The 17980-nt window shown below is 37.0% G+C and overlaps 1 protein-coding gene across 1 annotated transcript in view; it reads right to left on the reverse strand.

The window, feature by feature from the left end:
- Positions 1–17980, reverse strand: part of SHOC1 (shortage in chiasmata 1) — a 110882-nt gene that overhangs the window by 7308 nt on the left and 85594 nt on the right. The window contains exon 23 of the mRNA XM_043453776.1: positions 5277–5370. Coding sequence (XP_043309711.1) covers positions 5277–5370 — 94 coding nt within the window. The remainder of the gene's footprint in view (positions 1–5276; positions 5371–17980) is intronic.

Consider the following 17980-nt stretch of genomic DNA (forward strand, 5'->3'; position numbering starts at 1 on the left):
CTCCTAGCTAGACTTTGGGAGATTCAAGAACCCCTGCCTAACATTGTTTTAAAAAATTTGCATGTGTGTATCTATACATTTTTCTGCAAAGAGAGTTCTTAAGAAATTTATAAAATGTTTTTTTTTATTTTAGAATACAATATGGCATGATATACTAACAGTAAAATATTAGCAGTATTTTCTTTTAGTTTAAGAAAATATATTTAAATTTCCCAACACTCCTTTTATGGCTAGGCTTTCCAAATGCTTGGAAATAAAAAAGTAATCCAACCTGATGGATTTTTTTGGCCCTAAAGGCCAAAAATGCAAAAGGCCAAGAAATGCAAAAAAGCAAAATGGCTGTCTGAGGAGGCTTTACAAATAACTTGGAAAGAAGAGAAGAGAAAAGCAAAGGAGAAGAGCAAAGATATACCCATTTGAATGTAGAGTTCCAAAGAATAGCAAAGAGAGATAAGAAAGTCTTCCTCAGTGATCAGTGCAAAAAATACAGGAAAACAATAGAATGGGAAACACTAGAGATCTCGTCAAGAAAATTAGAGATACCAAGGGAACATTTCATGCAAAGATGGGCTCAATAAAGAACAGAAATGGTATGGACCTAACAAAAGCAGAAGATATTAAGAAGAGATGGCAAGAATACACAGAAGAACTATACAAAAAAGATCTTCACGACCCAGATAATCATGATGGTGTGATCACTTACCTAGAGCCAGACATCTTGGAATACAAAGTCAAGTGGGCCTTAGGAAGCATCACTGTGAACAAAGCTAGTGGAGGTGATGGAATTCCAGTTGAGCTGTTTCAAATCCTAAAAGATGATGCTGTGAAAGTGCTGCACTCAATATGCCAGCAAATTTGGAAAACTCAGCAGTGGCCACAGGACTGGAAAAGGTCAGTTTTCTTTCCAATCCCTAAGAAAGGCAATGCCAAAGAATGCTCAAATTACTGCACAATTGTGCTCATCTTACACGCTAGCAAAGTAATGCTCAAAATTCTCCAAACCAGGCTTCAACAATACGTGAACCGTGAACTTCCAGATGTTCAAGCTGGATTTAGAAAAGGCAGAGGAACCAGAGATGAAATTGCCAACATCCGTTGGATCATCAAAAAAGCAAGAGAGTTCCAGAAAAACATCTATTTCTGCTTTATTGACTATGCCAAAGCCTTTGGCTGTGTAGATCACAATAAACTATTGAAAATTCTGAAAGACATGGGAATACCAGACCACCTGACCTGCCTTTTGAGAAATCTGTATTCAGCTCAGGAAGCAATGGTCAGAACTGGACGTGGAACAACAGACTGGTTACAAATAGGAAAAGGAGTATGTCAAGGCTGTATATTGTCACCTGCTTATTTAACTTACATGCAGAGTACATCATGAGAAACACTGAGCTGGATGAGGCACAAGCTGAAATCAAGATTGCTGGGAGAAATATCAACAACCTCAGATATGCAGATGACACCACCCTATGGCAGAAAGTGAAGAAGAACTAAAGAGCCTCTTGATGAAAGTGAAAGAGGAGAATGAAAAAGTTGGCTTAAAGCTCAACATTCAGAAAACTAAGATCATGGCATCCGGCCCCATCACTTCATGGCAAATAGATGGGGAAACAGTGGAAATAGTGGCAGACTTTATTTTTTTGGGCTCCAAATCATTGCAGATGGTGACTGCAGCCATGAAATTAAAAGACACTTACTCCTTGGAAGAAAAGTTATGAACAACCTAGACAGCATATTAAAAAGCAGAGACATTACTTTGCCAACAATGGTCTGTCTAGTCAAGGCTATGGTTTTTCCAGTAATCATGTATGGATGTGAGAGTTGGACTATAAAGAAAGCTGAGTGCTGAAGAATTGATGCTTTTGAACTGTGGTGTTGGAGAAGACTGTTGAGAGTCCCTTGGACTGCAAGGAGATCCAACCAGTCCATCTTAAAGGAAATCAGTCCTGAGTGTTGAGTGGAAGGACTGATCTTGAAGCTGAAACTCCAATACTTTGGCCACCTGATGCGAAGAATTGACTGATTTGAAAAGGCCCTGATGCTAGGAAAGATTGAAGGTGGGAGGAGAAGGGGACAACAGAGGATGAGATGGTTGGATGGCATCACCAACTCAATGGAGATGAGTTTGGGTAAACTGTGGGAGTTGGTGATGGACCGGGAGGCCTGGTGTGCTGCAGTCCATGGGGTTGCAAAAAGTTGGACATGACTGAGCGACTGAACTGAACTGAAAAGCCAATAGCCACATTACCAAATTATTCTAAAATAATATGTCTAGGTAACCCTCTTTAATGTAACAATGTCATCAAGTAGGAGAATGGGAGGCTTGAGTATTGGTGATATATTGATAACAGAATTAGAGCAAATTGATCATACTTGTTTCTCAACTTTCATGGAAAAATGGACCTACTTTTAAGAGCATTAGGAAAACTTGAAAAGCTTTTGGAATAGTTGGAGTCAGGTAGGAACAGACTTTTATTTGGAATGGATTGTGCCTGAGCAGTAATTCTATTTCATCCCCCATGCCTTTCTTGGAACATATACTCTGTAGGCCTTGTCAGTGTACCTGAAGAGTGTCACTTACTGGTATCAGATACCCCATGTAGAGAGGAATAAAATGATTCTCTAAAGCATGTTTTGCATGTGACTGCTCACTATTAAGTGAAGAGAAAAGAGGCTGATTAAGTGATGAAACCTCCCTTGAATGAATAAATGAGAAATTTACATTTATTTAGATAACTTTCCTAAGAATTGTATTTCTTTGTTAAAAATGCATCATAGGATCAAAATTATCTGGATTTTATTTCAAATAGATCATTTGATGATTTTTTAACAGGTTCTGCTTTCACTGATTTCAGCGGATGTTTGTGGAATATTTTTATTGTGTACAAAACACTGTGCTAGAATGTTATAGGTTTTACAAGGAAAAGGGCCTGTTCTCATGGTCCAGGGTGGAGGATATATGAATAAATACCTCATATTATAATAAAGATATGAAATGTTATTGGGAGGATGGGAGGAGAAATTTACCTTGAGAGAGTATAATTGGGGCTAATTTTTTTTAAAGGAGATAGTGTTTAAAGGAACAGTATTTCAGGGGAAAGACAGGACAGAGTCACATGGCTGAGAGGTGATAGTGTGGAGGCATATTCAGGAAATGGTGAGTAGAATAATATCTTTAAGGAGTCTAGGATTACTAGGGCTTCCCTGGTGACTCAGATGGTAAAGAACCTGTCTGCAATGCAGGAGACAGGATTCGATCCTTGGGTCAGGAAGATCCCCTGGAGAAGGAAACGGCAACCCACTCCAATATTCCTGCCTAGAGAATTCCATGGACAGAAGAGCCTGGCGATGGGCTACAGTCCATCGGGGCCCAAAGAGTTAGAACAACTAAGCTATGGGTCAAATTGTGGAGGAGTTTGAATCACCTGAGGTGAACACTATTTTGATGATGTAGGAAGCTACAGAAGATCTTTTGAGCAAGACAATTGAACTCAACAGCATATTTTTCAAGAGCTTGCTATGTAGTCTCTGTGCTGAGTGCTAGGAAGACAAAAATGAAAAAACATATTCCCTTTCCTTTAGGAGCTTTCAGTCTAGGTAGTGAAGTATCACATCTGTATTTCAGAAATGTAATTGGTGTCAATATACATGATGCATGGGAGTGGGAAAAGAGTAGAAACAAGGAGATTAATTAGGAAGTCACCTTAAAACTCCAAGTGAGACGTGAAAGCCTGCCTTTAGGGAAATAGCAATGGGAATAGCAAGGAGAGGCATAATCTAGAGACCTGCAGAGTTAAACGGAAGATTTTGCTACTGATTAGCTTAGAATAGTAATGCCATAAACTAGGTGTAAAAATTAACAGAAATGTTAATTAAAATAGAGCCAGGAGACCAGAAGGAGGAGCGCCCATGTCCTACCATGATAGCAGAGTCCAGTAAGAAGAAAGACTTCCTCTTCTTTCCTGGCAAGAGTTCAGACAGTGAGAGACTGTCACAACTCCACTGATGAAAAGTCACTATACTTTGAACTCTCAACTCCTCCAATGGACTCTTTGTTTATTATAACTCTCCAACTTTCTTTTTCCTTCTTTAAAAGAGTTCCTCTCTCCTTGCTGTGCCTGGACCTGTATATGGTTTCCCATATTTCCCATGGTTTCTCATGGTTGCAGACCCTGAATTGCAATTATTTGTTGGTCTCGTACAAACCCATTTTTACTGCACAAATAACTGGCCATCTATTTGTTTTAGGTCAACACAAATTTGGGGGAGGATAAGAAGTTGTGTTTTGGATATGCAGAGTTTGAGGTACCTGTGGGATATTCATGTAGGCATTTCTAGTAGAATTCTAGAATATTAGTGCAGACTTTAAGAAAAGTTAGGAAAATTTTAAGGATTTTCTTAGACATGAAAGCTAAATTTGTGGGATATGTCTGAGTTTATCAAAGAAAGAATATAAAGTGATAACAGTAAAGAACTGAGCCTTCCATTTGGAGAAACTATCTAAACGTCAGAGTGGGACACTGAAAAAAGCCAAGAAAGGAGATTGATTAGAGATCACCCAGGTACTGCTCTATTCATATGTCATAAGATTTCTATTTTATAGTAGATAAAAGCAGTAAAGATGGTAACGATAACCCTATATGCAAAACAGAAAAAGAGACACAGATGTACAGAACAGACTTTGGGACTCTGTGGGAGAAGGCGAGGGTGGGATGTTTCGAGAGAACAGCATCGAAACATGTATATTATCAAGGGTGAAACAGATCACCAGCCCAGGTTGGATGCATGAGACAAGTGCTCAGGGCTGGTGCACTGGGAAGACCCAGAGGGATCGGGTAGAGAGGGAGGTGGGAGGGGGGATCAGGATGGGGAATACATGTAAATCCATGGCTGATTCATATCAATGTATGGCAAAAACCACTACAATATTGTAAAGTAATTAGCCTCCAACTAATAAAAATAAATGGAAAAAAAACACAGTATATCGTCCATAAGTGAATATTATTGATCAAGGGATATTTATTTTTATTCATATTCTGACTTTTTTTTTTAAATCTCAGTAGTAGAGACAAATTATGAATTTAAATTCATTAAAAGCTTTTAGAGAAGAAATTTAAGTGGAAAGAATATATGTTACTTTGAAAACCATTCTTTATATGGCTTTCAATATTTTTTTAGTTTACCCATTTAATGTTTCTTCTCACAGGGCAGTTGAGTTTCATTATAATTTTGGTTTATGAAAAATACTCATGAACAAACATATAGGAAAAGAATACCTTTACATCCAGTTCTTCTGATTTTAGCCCAGATGAAACCAAAGCTGCATAAATCAGTGCTAGGTGATGAAGAGTCTTTTCTGTAAGATGGTACCTAAAAAAAAAAAAATATATATATATATATATATATATATGTTATTATATTCTACTCATTTGATGTCTGATTGTACTTATTAAAAATTTTATTTTCTACATTTCATAATGTAATATTTTTTGTCCACTTAGCACTCTTTTGTAAAAACAATTCCACCTCCTTTCTTCAACAGTACTGTTAAATCTAGAGAATGCTTTATGTGGGGGGTGGGGGCGGGGTGGGGAGAAGTTTAACTTATCCTCTTACTGGCCCTAGGGATGGCTATGTGATTGAAACCTAGCCAACTAGAATACTTACTTCATCTTCCTGGCCAAAGGATCAGGTTCAGATATGAACACATGACCAAAGTAAGAATAACTAGAATTCTCACTGAGGCTTTTACCTGAACTATTGGGGGAAAAAAACCACTCTTTAAAATGATCATTATGTGATGTGATAGAGGTGTTAACTAACACTGAGGTGATAATTATAATTATATTGCAGTATATAAATACAGGGGCTTCCCCAGTGGCTCAGATGGCAAGGAATCTGCCTGCAGTGCGGGAGACCTACGTTTGATCTCTGGGTTGGGAAGATACCCTGGAGAAGGGAATGGCCACCCACTGCAGTATTCTTGCCTGGAGAATCCCACTGACAGAGGAGCCTGTCAGGCTACAGTCCATTGGGTTGCAAAAAGTCAGGCACGACTCAATGACTAAACAACAACAACAAAACAACAACATATAAATATATCAAATTAACAGATTGTACTCCTTAAACTTACACAATCTTATAAATCAGTTATATCTCAATAATTATTAAAAACACCCCTTTTTTCCTTCTATAGTTATTAAGCAGGTCAGATGTGGCTCTTGAGCTGTGAGTGAATATTCCTATTACCTTTATCCACTTTAAGTACTCCAAGCAACAAAAAAGAACTTTATTGGTTCATATCACTGTGGGTCCAGGAGAAGACGTTGTTGGACAAAGGAATTCAAACCACGTCACTGAGACAATGGCTTTCTTAATTTCCTGCCTCTTCTTTCGTCTGCTGTCTTCTTTCTCAGACAAGCTGTTTTCATAAGAGTGGCTGATAAGAGAGACTCACTGTACCTAAACTGTATGAAAAATGTGGTTTCTATTGAACACTTGCTTTCTTTTTGGAGTCTAGAGTTTTGATTTGTGACTAGCTCTTAATAAATGTCCTGGGCACTGAGTGTCTGGCGAGTTTCCTGACAGACAACATTTCACAAGTCTGGGCACAACTCGTTGCTGGGAAAATTAAGCATGTTCTGTGTGACTCTACTAGGAGAGAACTCTCGGAAGCTTCCTCCTAGTTTATTCTGGAATTTGCCCCATGCCCTTTTTCCCTTTGCTGAATTTGCTTTGTAACTGTTCACTGTAATAAATCATAGCCATGAGCACAAGAATATGCTTAGTGTTATGAATACTCCTAACAAAGCACCAAACTTGGGAGTTGTCTTGGGGATTCCTAGCACTTTTTCTCAAACAAGAACTAATGGCATGAATGACTAAGGTCATAACTGAAACAATTTATTTTGTAGTTTCAATTTTCCTCATTTGGTCAGTTAATTAAGATACTTTTAAAATGTTCCAATCTTCTAGAAATATGGAACTGAGATACCTAGAAGTCTGGAAAGAATTACATTTTAGAATAATATATTATTGTGAATAAATGATAATTCTTCACATCCTGAACATAAATCTATCTCAGAATATTAATTTTTTTCATGAAAATCTGGATAAAAATAAGTGAAAATCTCCTCTTATTATTTCTTGTATTACATTTGCACCTCTAGGTGGATACCAATCTAAAAACAACTTTAAAAAATTTCAAATCAATTGTTTATCCAGAATACTTCCAAGTTCTTGATAAAGCTTAAAATGCTTTATAGCCTTTATTAATCTTCAAAGTGAAGATTTGAGACCTGAATAATTATTTTAATTTTTATTTTCTGGTAGAAAGGAAAAACTAGGTTAAATGAGTGCTAGAGATGAAGTGACTTAGCAGCAGCAGAGATTATTGTTAATAGAAGAAGGAATAAGAATCAAGTTGTTCATATGCTTACATTCTGACTTACACTTCTCCCCACATGATAATAATTGTATATGAAGAGCTTGGTTCAGTAAGACAAGCAAAAATGGAGTCAAACAAGAATGCTAAATAAGATATCTGTGCCTTATCTAATAACTAAAGAATATTTTTGAAACTTCTACTGTGACTGATGTGGTATGGGTTATGTAGTATTGTAGAGATTAAAAAAGTGAATGACTAGTGTGCAATTTATTTGGGAAGATACATTCATTCAATAAAGGAGTATTTACCAAGAATCTATCACATGAAAGCAATGTGGTTAGTGCTATAGGGCAAGGGCTCCAAAATGATAATATAAAACTAAACATGATAAATATCAAAGATGAGGAAAAAACACGGAGCTAAGGATTTTGAAGGATGGAAAGTTTACAACTAAATATTGATCTGTATGCATGAGTGGAAGATATTGAAGAAAGGTCGAATAGAAAAAGTAGATTGGCCCTAAAAAACAGGCGCAGTTTCACCAGGTGAAATAGTTGGAGGAAGTAGGGCAGATGGTTGGGGTTTCCCCAGTGACTAAGCTGGTAAAGAACCCGTATGCCAAGCAGGAGTTGCAAGACACAAAGGTTTGATCCCTAGGCTGGGAAGATCCCCTGGAGAAGGAAATGGCAACCTGCTTCAGTATTCTTGTCTGGAAAATTTCATGGAGAGAGGAACCTGGCTGGCTAAAGTCCATGGGGTCACAAAGAGTTGGACAGGATGGAGTGTGCACGCATACACAGGGAATATTGTAGAAAGACAGAACTGTATGAGCAAAACTAGAAGTAGGAAAGCAAGGAGCCTGTTTGCAAGCCAATGAGCAGAACTTCCGGTTGAAATAGAAAGCAGTGAAAAGTACGCCTGAAAATATAGGTTGGGATTATATTCTGAAGATTTTGAATATTAGGGTGAATGGTCTATGTACTCAGTAAATAATGGGGAAGTCAGTGAAGGTATTTTATCAGAGTGAAATAATATGAGCCTGGTTTTGGGAATATTAATTGTGTATATGATGGGTTATGGAGAGTAACACTGAGTGCCATCTGGAGGTGGGGAAACCATTGGTAGTTTGTTATAATAGTCCACATAAAATAATAAGAATCTGAATCAAAATGTTGGTAATATAGATAGAGTGAGGAGACAGATGAAAGAGAAAGTACACTGGTTGAATCTACAGTATTTGTTTTCCAGTCTTGGTGACTGAAAGGGAGGCACCGGTCATAAATAGCTAAAGGAAAGAAAAGAGCAGATACGTTTTGGGCAGGAATAGAGAATATAGTGAATTCATACTATGTTAAGTTTGAGAGCCTGTGGAATATCAGAATGGAAATATTATACATAAAGTTAGAGACGTATGTCAGAGATTTCAAAGAGAGACTGTGGCTGCAGATACATAAATACAATAATTATATGCAGAAAGATGTTGACAGAAGCTATCGAGAGGATAAGATTTCTAATGGACAAAATAGAAGGAAAAAAGAGATTTCAGATCTATTTCAAGACTGGGACAAGAAAGAAGAAGAGGTAAAGTCAGAGAAGAAATGGTGAGATAGAAGGTCAAACACATGCAAGTGCCGTGGAACTGAAGAGTTTCAAGACAGAAGGCACTGACCAATAGTCTAAATACTTCAGGGCAATGAAATGAAAATATTTTTGGAGCTGATCATCAAAAAGCCACAAATGACAAGTGACCTCTGAGAGAGAGAGAGATCAGTATAAAGGCAGAGAAAAAAGCCGGATTTCAAAGAGTAAAAGGAGAAAGTGAAAGCAGTACATTCATAAAACTCAGAATGAGGGCAAGGAGAGACACATGATGATAACTTTAGCCAGTGTCTTGGCATGGGTTTGGGGGGTAATTTTTCAGTTAAGAGCATCAGTGGAAGAAAGTATAGTAAGATGCTAGTTAGTTAATTTCACACGATTTTTAGAGAGGAGTGATATAAGAATGACTTAATAGATTGGTGCAAAAGTAATTGCTGTTGGTGCAAAAGAAATTGAGGTTAAGCAGTTGGTGCAAAAGTAACTGTGGTGCAAAAGTAATTGTGGACTTTTGGATAGCAGCCATCCTGACTGGCGTGTAATGGTACCTCATTGTGGTTTTGATTTGCATTTCTCTGATAATGAGTGATGTTGAGCATCTTTTCATGTGTTTGTTAGCCATCTGTATGTCTTCTTCGGAGAAATGTCTGTTTAGTTCTTTGGCCCATTTTTTGATTGGGTCATTTATTTTTCTGGAATTGAGCTGCAGGAGTTGCTTGTGTATTTTTGAGATTAATCCTTTGTCTGTTTCTTCATTTGCCATTATTTTCTCCCAATCTGAGGGCTGTCTTTTCACCTTGCTTATAGTTTCCTTTGTTGTGCAAAAGCTTTTAAGTTTCATTAGGTCCCGTTTGTTTATTTTTGCTTTTATTTCCAATATTCTGGGAGGTGGGTCATAGAGGATCCTGCTGTGATTTATGTCAGAGAGTGTTTTGCCTATGTTCTCCTCTAGGAGTTTTATAGTTTCTGGTCTTACATTTAGATCTTTAATCCATTTTGAGTTTATTTTTGTGTATGGTGTTAGAAAGTGTTCTAGTTTCATTCTTTTACAAGTGGTTGACCAGTTTTCCCAGCACCACTTGTTAAAGAGGTTGTCTTTTTTCCATTGTATATTCTTGCCTCCTTTGTCGAAGATAAGGTGTCCATAGGTTCGTGGATTTATCTCTGGGCTTTCTATTCTGTTCCATTGATCTATATTTCTGTCTTTGTGCCAGTACCATACTGTCTTGATGACTGTGGCTTTGTAGTAGAGTCTGAAGTCAGGCAGGTTGATTCCTCCAGTTCCATTCTTCTTTCTCAAGCTTACTTTGGCTATTCGAGGTTTTTTGTATTTCCATACAAATTGTGAAATTATTTGTTCTAGCTCTGTGAAAAATATCGTTGATAGCTTGATAGGGATTGCATTGAATCTATAGATTGCTTTGGGTAGTACAGTCATTTTGACAATATTGATTCTTCCAATCCATGAACACAGTATGTTTCTCCATCTGTTTGTGTCCTCTTTGATTTCTTTCATCAGTGTTTTATAGTTTTCTATGTATAGGTCTTTTGTTTCTTTAGGTAGATATACTCCTAAGTATTTTATTCTTTTTGTTGCAATGGTGAATGGTATTGTTTCCTTAATTTCTCTTTCTGTTTTTCATTGTTAGTGTATAGGAATGCAAGGGATTTCTGTGTGTTAATTTTATATCCTGCAACTTTACTATATTCATTGATTAGCTCTAGTAACTGGAAGAGTCTTTAGGGTTTTCTATGTAGAGGATCATGTCATCTGCAAACAGTGAGAGTTTCACTTCTTCTTTTCCTATCTGGATTCCTTTTACTTCTTTTTCTGCTCTGATTGCTGTGGCCAAAACTTCCAATACTATGTTGAATAGTAGTGGTGAGAGTGGGCACCCTTGTCTTGTTCCTGATTTCAGGGGAAATGCTTTCAGTTTTTCACCATTGAGGGTAATGCTTGCTGTGGGTTTGTCATATATAGCTTTTATTATGTTGAGGTATGTTCCTTCTATTCCTGCTTTCTGGAGAGTTTTAATCATAAATGGAGTGTTGAATTTTGTCAAAGGCTTTCTCTGCATCTATTGAGATAATCATATGGTTTTTATCTTTCAATTTGTTAATGTGGTGTATTACATTGATTGATTTGCGGATATTAAAGAATCCTTGCATTCCTGGGATAAAGCCCACTTGGTCATGGTGTATGATTTTTTTAATATGTTGCTGGATTCTGTTTGCTAGAATTTTGTTAAGGATTTTTGCATCTATGTTCATCAGTGATATTGGCCTGTAGTTTTCTTTCTTTGTGGCATCTTTGTCTGGTTTTGGAATTAGGGTGATGGTGGCCTCATAGAATGAGTTTGGAAGTTTACCTTCTTCTGTAATTTTCTGGAAGAGTTTGAGTAAGATAGGTGTTAGCTCTTCTCTAAATTTTTGGTAGAATTCAGCTGTGAAGCCATCTGGTCCTGGGCTTTTGTTTGCTGGAAGATTTCTGATTACAATTTCAATTTCCTTGCTTGTGATGGGCCTGTTAAGATCTTCTATTTCTGTCTGGTTTAGTTTTAGAAAGTTATATTTTTCTAAGAATTTGTCCATTTCTTCCAAGTTGTCCACTTTATTGGCATAGAGCTGCTGGTAGTAGTCTCTTATGATCCTTTGTATTTCAGTGTTGTCTGTTGTGATCTCTGCATTTCCATTTCTAATTTTGTTAATTTGGTTCTTCTCCCTTTGTTTCTTAATTACACGCCAGTCAGGATGGCTGCTATCCAAAAGTCTACAAGCAATAAATGCTGGAGAGGGTGTGGAGAAAAGGGAACCCTCTTACACTGTTGGTGGGAATGCAAACTAGTACAGCCACTATGGAGAACAGTGTGGAGATGTCTTAAAAAACTGGAAATAGAACTGCCATATGACCCAGCAATCCCACTTCTGGGCATACACACTGAGGAAACCAGATCTGAAAGAGACAGGTATACCCCAATGTTCATCGCAGCACTGTTTATAATAGCCAGGACATGGAAGCAACCTAGATGCCCATCAGCAGATGAGTGGATAAGGAAGCTGTGGTACATATACACCATGGAATATTACTCAGCCATTAAAAAGAATTCATTTGAATCAGTTCTAATGAGATGGATGAAACTGGAGCCCCTTATACAGAGTGAAGTAAGCCAGAAAGATAAAGACCAATACAGTCTTTATCACATATATATGGAATTTAGAAAGATGGTAATGATAACCCTATATGCAAAGCAGAAAAAGAAACACAGATATACAGAACAGGCTTTTGGACTCTGTGGGAGAAGGTGAGGGTGGGATGTTTCGAGAGAACAACATCAAAACGTGTATATTATCTAGGGTGAAACAGATCACCAGCCCAGGTTGGATGCATGAGACAAGTGCTCGGGCCTGGTACACTGGGAAGACCCAGAGGGATCAGGTAGAGAGGGAGGTGGGAGGGGGGATTGGGATGGGGAATACATGTAAATCCATGGCTGATTCATGTCAATGTATGACAAAAACCACTACAATATTGTAAAGTAATTAGCCTCCAACTAATAAAAATAAATGGAAAAAAAAAGTAATTGTGGTTGGTGCAAAAGTGATTAATAATTGCGTCTGGGACAAAAGTAATTGAGGTTGGTGCAAAAGTCACTGGCAATTATTTTTGAACTTCAATTACTGTTGCACCAACTGCAATTTTGCTTTTGCACCAATCTAATAACAGATGAACCCAGAATTAAAAATGAACAAAAAGTGAAACACTTAAGGCAACAGTTCTTAGTGAGGAAAAGGAGGGGAAGATGATTTTGCTCTATTTCCAGGGGAAATAGATCATCTCCCAAATTCTGATTCGTCTTCCTATGGACTTGCTTCCACCTTGAGAATCCCTTACTTAAAGCAAACTAGGTGAACAAGAGGAAAATTGACATAGCTACTTTTGTTCAAAGAATAAGACTGAATAACTTAACAGATATATATGTGACTTTGGATGGAGAAGTGTTTACTTACTCTGAGTTTAATGGCTTTTTGGCATATAAAATTATCCAACAATAGCTGTACTGGAATGATAATGCCATCAGTCTCATAATGATATTGTCTGATGCCTTCTCACAGTTTAGTTCTTCTAGGTCCTACCAGAAAATAAATAAAATAAACAGATTCACTAGGTTGACCAGTTGTTATGAAATTATTGTTATTATATTTCAAGAATCTATGATATATACATTATAACTTGAGAAGAAGCATTGGTATGGGCTTTTTATGGAAAAATGAAAGTCACACTGAAAGCAGTAGGGGAAAAGTTACAGTAGATGTCAAACCATTAATGAGAGCCTCAGCCAGGAGGGTTCATGAACCTCCCAAAGTCCTAGACAGGAAGAAAGCAGCCTACAGAGTGCTCCTATTTGGGCAAAATCCTTTGTAGATTGGGATCTGACTGCTCTTAAGGACAAAACCCTGTGGGATGATCTGCACTAAATATTTATTTAAGGAAGTTGAAAAAGCAGCTGTTAATAGATTTATTGGAATCTCTCTCTAATGATCTCAAAGCCCTTATCTCCTTTAACAAAATTAATTTTTGATAGAATGAATAATTCAGAAAGTGTTTTATTCTAACAGTAAATTATGTAATGTAAGCAAGGATTAAAAGTTTTCCCAAACAGGATATCCCTTCCACAAATAATTGTTATTTAAGAAATTTAAATATGTAAGACACAATATCCCATAAGGACTTTTCAAGCAGTTTTTTGTTTCTGGCATATAATTCTTACATTATTATATTTGCTTGTCAAATCAGACTTCTACCTTAATGTATACCCCATACCATCAAACTGGTTTCTGCTCTCCACTCCCACACTATTAAATTAATTGTAATTTGTATTCCAATCAAGCAAACATATCAGGGAGATTCATATACCTTAAATTTTAAAATATATGAATTTTTGAAGAGATCTTCTCTCTCTTTTAAAAAACTGCCTTATTTATAGGCAATCCCCACTTATACTTTAGAGGAAATCTCATATTATCAATCACAGATTAGTATGTTACTCCCTTTTAAGAAACAGTGGCTAGAATTTGATTTTTTAAAGTTTTAACACTATAATTATTCTATAAATGTATTTAAAAGTAGGTCAGTGCATAATATTAAAGATTTTATATTTACTCTATCTTTTTAAAGTATGTTAAAAAAAGCTGATATCAAGATTGCAGGGAGAAATATCAATGACCTCAGATATGCAGATGATACCACCCTTATGGCAGAAAGCAAAGAGGAACTAAACAGCCTCTTGGTGAAAGTGATAGAGGATAGTGAAAAAGCTGGCTTAAAACTCAACATTCAAAAAACTAAGATCATGGCATCTGGTCCCATCACTTCATGGCAAATAGATGGGGAAACAGTGGAAACAGCAGCAGACTTTATTTTTTGGGGCTCCAAAATCACTGCAGATGGTGCCTGCAACCATGCAGTTAAAAGATGCTTGCTTCTTGGAGGAAAAGCTATGACAAACCTAGACAGCATATTAAAAAGCAGAGACATTACTTTGTTGACAATAGTCCATCTAGTCAAAGTTATGGTTTTTCCAATAGTCATGTATGGATGTGAGAGTTGGACCATAACGAAAGCTGAGCGCTGAAGAATTGTTGCTTTTGAACTGTGGTGTTGGAGAAGACTCTTGAGAGTCCCTTGGACTGCAAGGAGATCCAACCAGTCCATCCTAAAGGAGATCAGTCCTGAATATTCATTGGAAGGACTAAAGCTGAAGCTGAAACTCCAATACTTTGGCCACCTGATGCGAAGAACTGACTCATTGGAAAAGACTCTGGTACTGGCAAAGATTGAGGGCAGGAGGAGAAGGGGACGACAGAGGATGAGATGGTTGAATGGCATCACTGACTCAATGGACATGAGTTTGAGCAAGCTCTGGGAGTTGGTTACAGACAAGGAAGCCTGTAGTACTGCAGTCCATGGGGTCACAAAAAGTCAGACATGACTAAGCAACTGAACTGAACTGACATAATATTAAAGATTTTATATTTGCTCTGTCTTCTTAAAGCATGTTAAAAATTATAAGGTATTGAAAAAGGTTGGTAATAGCCATTTTCCATAGTGATGATTTTAGCACTTATGACCCTTTTGCAAAGTTTTGGAAGAAATCATGAATACAGTGTAGTTAAGCTCTTTAAACTATAATCTCTAATAATAGATTACATGGTTACACATACATTTTAATGCATTTGATTTACATTTTTTTACTCTATAGTTTTACCTGCAAAATTACAGCAGTGTGCTCATCAATTGTCATCACCACATAATGCTCTGTACCTCCAAAGAGTTTCAGTGACTCGCTGCAGCATCTCTCCACTAGTGTGATGTTATAGCTGTAAAATACAGTATTTTGGGGTGACATATGGCTAAGAAAAATTCTTTAAGAAAAGCTAGACTGTTCTCTGGCATATTAAACTATTTGAACGACTTTGCAAATTTCATACATCAATTTATTCTACTTTATAAACTTGAGTCTGAATAATTCATAGACTATGAATTATACAGACTATGAATTATTCAGTCTATGACAGATTAGTTGAGATATGTGCTGCCTTATGTATTTTGCTAAATATTACCATATATGATACTATTATAAATATCTTTTGTGTTTGCTTGGTTTGGGGGTTTTTAGGGGCTTTGCCTTTGTCAGTGCCTGCACAGCTTGTGGGATTTTAGTTCTCCCACTGAGGACTGAACCCAGCCCTGGGCAGTGAGAGCAGGGAGTCCTAACCACTGGACAACCAGGGAATCCCCCTATTATAAACATCTTGATCAATTTATTCTGGCTCTGTAGGTAATAATTCATTAAACAAAACATTCTACTTTTATCAGAATTCTCTTTTCTTTCTCCTGAAAAGTGATCTAGATTTTAACTAACTTTTATAAGCTCACAGTTTTCTGTGAATGCCCCGCAGTCTTAAGATACAAAAATAAAGGCATGGAAAATAGTTCTGCATTTTAACTAAGGTCACAGCATAATTATCCTTCCTTGATATAGAGAGCCCAATGTCTAATGTCACAGAAGCCAATGTCTTCTGTGACAGCTTGTATGCTATGATAGTTTTTATATCAGTTGAAAATTCTCAATGTTGGCATGACCTTAGAACTAAAGGCTTAAAAACTTGAGAATTCATGCAGAACTGTATAATCTTGTTTCCAAGGCAATATTTTTTTTTAAAGTCTTTATTGAATTGGTTACAATTTTACTTCTGTTTTTTGCTTTGCTTTTTTTGGCTGTGAGATATGCGGGATCTTAGCTCCCCAACTAGGGATTGAACCCGCACCCCCTGCAATGGAAGGCAAAGTCCTGACCACTAGACCACCAGGGGAGTCCCTACGCAGTATTTAAAGTCCTCTAAATAAGAATACTCATTCTCAATATCAGTGACCCAAAAATATGACCATGCAGTTCACAAAAACCACCCCCAACATAAAATGTTCATATTTGTTGGCAACAGTAGAAATGCAATTAAAATATGAATTGAAATAATTAAATATTATTTCTCTACAAAATTGATATATACCAAAAAAGACAATATTCAATACGTACGATGGTGTGCTTTAGGGAGAGAAGTATAAATTGACATAAACTATATGGAAAACTATCCTGTGTGATATAATTCCAGGCTTGAATCAGAAAGAAATAGTGCCACATTATAACGTAATATTTAGTCCATTGGGGTATATACATATCTCTGCTAAAGTTATGAAATCAATAACTTACTTGGATTCTAATAACTGTAGTATTTCTGGAGTATTAAGAAGTCCTTCAGATGCAAAAAACATATATGGAATCTGAATTTCCAAGAGAAAACCACCAAAACTATCCAGCAAGGTGCTTCCTAAATATGAAAAAAATTATCAATATGCCTCTTTTTTCTCACCCCTCAGTTCGTCCTCTTTTTACTAAACATGAGAATAACAGATGTATATTCAAGGAGTAGTATAAAAATAAAACATAGTAGTATAAAAATAAAAAATAAAACATTGAAAAAATATGAATTCAGAATAAAGGGCTGAAGAATAAAATAAAAACCACATGTTATTCTACTACTGCTGCTGCTGCTGCTAAGTCGCTTCAGTCAGGTCCAACTCTGCGAGACCCCATAGATGGCCGCCCGCCAGGCTCCTCTGTCCCTGGGATTCTCTAGGCAAGAACACTGGAGTGGGTTGCCATTTCCTTCTCCAACACATGCATGCATGCTAAGTCGCTTCAGTCATGTCCGACTCTGTGCGACCCCATGGACAGCAGCCCACCAGGCTCCTCTGTCCATGGGATTCTCTAGGCAAAAATACTGGAATGGGTTGCAATTTCTTTCTCCATGTTATTCTACTACCCAGAAATAAAGCATTTATTACTTATTAAAACTACTATATACTAAGAACAGAGTTCAATATATACTTCCCCACTATTTTCCTACACGTTTACTTGTCTATACTTACACATGTACATGCACTTGAAAATATAAAGAAAGGAAAAAATAAGATCGTACTCTACCTGAATGTTAATATCTGCTTTATTCAATTAGTATTTATTGGACATTTCCTGTATAAATATATATACTGATTTATATCAAAATTTAAAGTTATGTACAATAATCCATAGGGAGTGTTATAGATCAATAGGACAAAAATTATATGCCTCAATAGATAAGTGGATGAAGGACATAAACAGGCAGTTTACAAAAGAATGGCTATGCAAGATCAATTCACTTATGAAATGATACAGTCAGTTCAGTTCAGTTCAGTCGCTCAGTCATGTCCAATTCTTTGCGACCCCATGAATTGCAGCACGCCAGGCCTCCCTGTCCATCACAAACTCCCGGAGTTTACTCAAACCCATGCCATTCGAGTCGGTGATGCCATCCAGCCATCTCATCCTCTGTCATCCCCTTCTCCTCCTGCCCCCAATCCCTCCCAGCAGCAGGGTCTTTTCCAATGAGTCAACTCTT

The sequence above is a fragment of the Cervus canadensis genome, chromosome 30 (genome assembly GCF_019320065.1).
Source record: "Cervus canadensis isolate Bull #8, Minnesota chromosome 30, ASM1932006v1, whole genome shotgun sequence".
NCBI classification, from domain to species: domain Eukaryota; kingdom Metazoa; phylum Chordata; class Mammalia; order Artiodactyla; family Cervidae; genus Cervus; species Cervus canadensis.